Here is a 3,165-nt window from a genome sequence, read left to right on the forward strand (position 1 = left end):
TGTGGATGGAAATCGACGCTAATAGCTCCGGGAGCTATCCCACAGTGCACCACTCTGTTGACGCTCTGGACAGCAGTACGAGCTCGGATGCTCTGAACAGCCACACAGGAAAAGCCCCGGGAAAATTTGAATTTGAATTCCTTTTCCTGTCTGGCCAGTTTGAATCTCATTTCCTGTCTGGACATTGTGGCGAGCTCAGCAGCACTGGCAATGATGCAGAGCTCTCCAGCAGTGATGGCCGTGCAATCTCAGAATAGAAAGAGGGCCCCAGCATGGACTGATCGGGAAGTCTTGGATCTCATCGCTGTGTGGGGCAATGAGTCCGTGCTTTCCGAGCTGCGCTCCAAGAAACGGAATGCAAAGATCTACGAGAAGATCTCTAAAGACATGTCAGAGAGAGGATACAGCCGGGATGCAACGCAGTGCCGCGTGAAAATCAAGGAGCTGAGACAAGGCTACCAGAAGACCAAAGAGGCAAACGGACGCTCCGGATCCCATCCCCAGACATCCCGTTTCTACGAGGCACTGCATTCCATCCTAGGTGCGGCCGCCACCACTACCCCACCAGTGACCGTGGACTCTGAGGATGGGATATTGTCCACGGCCGGATCCTCGGACATGTTAGCGGACGGGGAAGATGAGGAAGGAGAAGAGGTGGACGAGGCAGTCGACAGCACTCACAACGCTGATTTCCCCGACAGCCAGGATCTCTTCATCACCCTTACAGAGATCCCCTACCAACCGTCCCCAGCCGTTACCCCGGACACAGAATCTGGGGAAGGATCAGCCAGTAAGTGTTGTAAACATCTAAACATTTATTTTTAACAGAACAGGAATATTAACAATTAAAAAAATGGGTTTCTCATGATTAGTTTGCCCTAGGCGCTTAACGGTTCAGTCATGGGCAGTGCAACTATTGAAAAAAAAATCTAGCAATGTCCAGTTTTGCATGATTGTCCTGCCCAAGCCGCTCTACTGTTTAGTCACTGCTACAGCAGCTAGAGTAAAATGCGGTCTATATGTCCGGGGATGGAGCAGAAATCCTCCTGTGACATCTCGAGGAAGCTCTCCTGGAGGTAATTGGAAATCCGTTGCATTCGGTTCCTGGGGAGAGCGGCCTTATTGGGTCCTCCGTAGTACGACACGTTGCCGCGCCACGAGACAAGCAAGTACTCGGGAATCATTGCTCTGCACAGCAGGGCGGCATACGGCCCTGGTCTTTGGAGGCTTTCCCGGAGCATTCTCTCTTTCTCGCTGTCAGAGATCCTCATGAGGGTGATGTCGCTCATGGTGACCTGCTTTGAATGAGGTAGGGGAATGTTAGTGTTGGGACTGCTTTACCGTTCCTTTACAGAACTGTAACCGCTGGTTTGCAGCCACGCGGTGGAGGCGGGAGAGGGGCAGCCGAAAGGGATCGTTCCCGGGGACAGCCGCGAGGGTGTGGGACAGGAGCAGAGTTCCTGCTTGCCGGATTGCTGGCAGCAGGGACCGACATTGATTTCAATGTGAAATGAGGCCATTGCTAATATTAAAGTTTTAAGCTGCCACGAGTCTACGGCTTACCATGTCTGCCTGCAACAGAAATTCCGTTGTCCTGACACGCTTCTCAAATGTGCTGTGCAAGACCCCAGGCACTGAATGCGAAGGCCGAGAATTCGACCTTGTGCTGAGTGCGCATGTGATAGGTGCTGTGCATGGTCTTGTTCACAGAGAAAGACTATGTTCTTTGTTCACAACTACATTTATCTTTCTGAGGAATTCACTCCCTTTTTCCCATTCCCACAGCCCCATCTGCGACTGTCTCACAACCTAGCCTGGCATCACACTCCCAGAGGCTAGCGAGGATTAGGCATAGGAAGAAGAGGACACGGGAGGACATGTTCTCAGAGCTTATGGCCTGCTCCCGAGCCCAGGCAGCACAGCAGACCCAGTGGCGGGAGAACTTGTCCCAAATGCAGCAAGCAAACATGGATCGGGAGGAGAGGTGGCGGCAGAAAGACCAGCAGGCGACTCAAACGCTGCTTGGACTACTGAGGGAGCAAACGGACATGCTCCGGCGCCTTGTGGATGTTCTGCAGGAACGGAGGCAGGAGGACAGAGCCCCACTGCAGTCCATCTCTAACCGCCCTCCCCCGCCACCAAGTCCCATACCCCCCTCACCCAAAGTGCACAGAAGGAGAGGCGGCAGAGTCCACGCAAACTCTCACTCCACCCCTGCAGAGAGCTCTAGTAGCAGAAGGCTCTCATTCCCCAAAATTTGACAAGTTCTTTCCTTCCCGCCTGACACAAGCCCCCGTCCAAGTTTCACCTCCCAGTTCCATGTGTAGTTGATAATAAAAAATATGTTTCTGTTAACTAATGTTTCCATCATGTTCTTTTGGAGGAGGGGGGGAAAGGGGGATGGTAATTGGACAGGACAGTCACCTTTGGCAGGGTACATAGGCGGGGGCAGGTACAGCAGCAGGGCACATACACAGTGCAGTGACTAGTTGCCCTGGTCAGTCTGGGAGGTGGTTTTCATGTTCTGTAGTGGGGGGTGGGTTGCTCTGTGACTTTGTGGTGGGGGAGGGCAGTTACAGATCTTAAGCGGCGGTCCTTATGCAGGATCACAGAGCCACACAGCAGGAGATCTGTAACCGTCCTCCCCCTGCCACAAAGTCACATAGCCCCCCCATACACACAGTCCCGATCAGGAGGGGTGACAGGCTCCATTGAAAGAACCAGCCCACCACAGCGGAGCCTGTCAATCCTTGAGTTTAGAAGCTTTCTTTGCGTCACTACACTACACCCGCTCCGCACCACAATCCGCGTCCCAGTTTTAAAAAATTTCCGCGAAAACAGTAGTAAAGAAAACGGTGTTCATTAACAAAGTAGAACTGATTTTATTTCGAAACGTGTGTTGGAAGGGGGGGTGAAGGGGGTATGTAACTGAATAGGATAGTCAACATTAACTGGGTAAAGAAACGGGGGCAGGTTCGGCTTCTCTGTACACAAACTTTACAGTCACAGGTTACCCTGCTCACTCAGGAACCTAGCTTTCAAAGCCTCCCGGATGCACAGCGCGTCCCGCTGGTCTCTTCTAATCGCCCGGCTGTCTGGCTGTGCGTAATCAGAAGCCAGGCTATTTTCCTCAACCTCCCACCCCGCCATAAAGGTCTCCCCCTT

The 3,165-nt window shown here is 52.6% G+C and overlaps 1 protein-coding gene across 1 annotated transcript; it reads left to right on the forward strand.

Moving 5' to 3' along the window:
* The first annotated feature begins 508 nt into the window (after positions 1 to 508).
* Positions 509 to 2,266, forward strand: LOC128832633 (uncharacterized). The gene is made up of 2 exons (XM_054020167.1): positions 509 to 790; positions 1,786 to 2,266. Exons 1-2 carry the CDS (start codon positions 619 to 621, stop codon positions 2,259 to 2,261), a joined length of 648 nt encoding a protein of 215 aa, XP_053876142.1. The 5' UTR covers positions 509 to 618; the 3' UTR covers positions 2,262 to 2,266.
* The last annotated feature ends 899 nt before the right edge of the window (positions 2,267 to 3,165 follow it).

Source organism: Malaclemys terrapin, chromosome 2, assembly GCF_027887155.1.
Source record: "Malaclemys terrapin pileata isolate rMalTer1 chromosome 2, rMalTer1.hap1, whole genome shotgun sequence".
NCBI lineage: Eukaryota > Metazoa > Chordata > Testudines > Emydidae > Malaclemys > Malaclemys terrapin.

What these genes read in the sequence shown, in the direction of transcription:
- LOC128832633 (XM_054020167.1), top strand. Translation starts at nt 619, where the DNA reads ATGTTAGCGGACGGGGAAGATGAGGAAGGAGAAGAGGTGGACGAGGCA. An exon ending in ATCTGGGGAAGGATCAGCCA is followed by an intron (nt 791 to 1,785) that starts GTAAGTGTTGTA and finishes CCATTCCCACAG; the next exon opens with CCCCATCTGCGACTGTCTCA.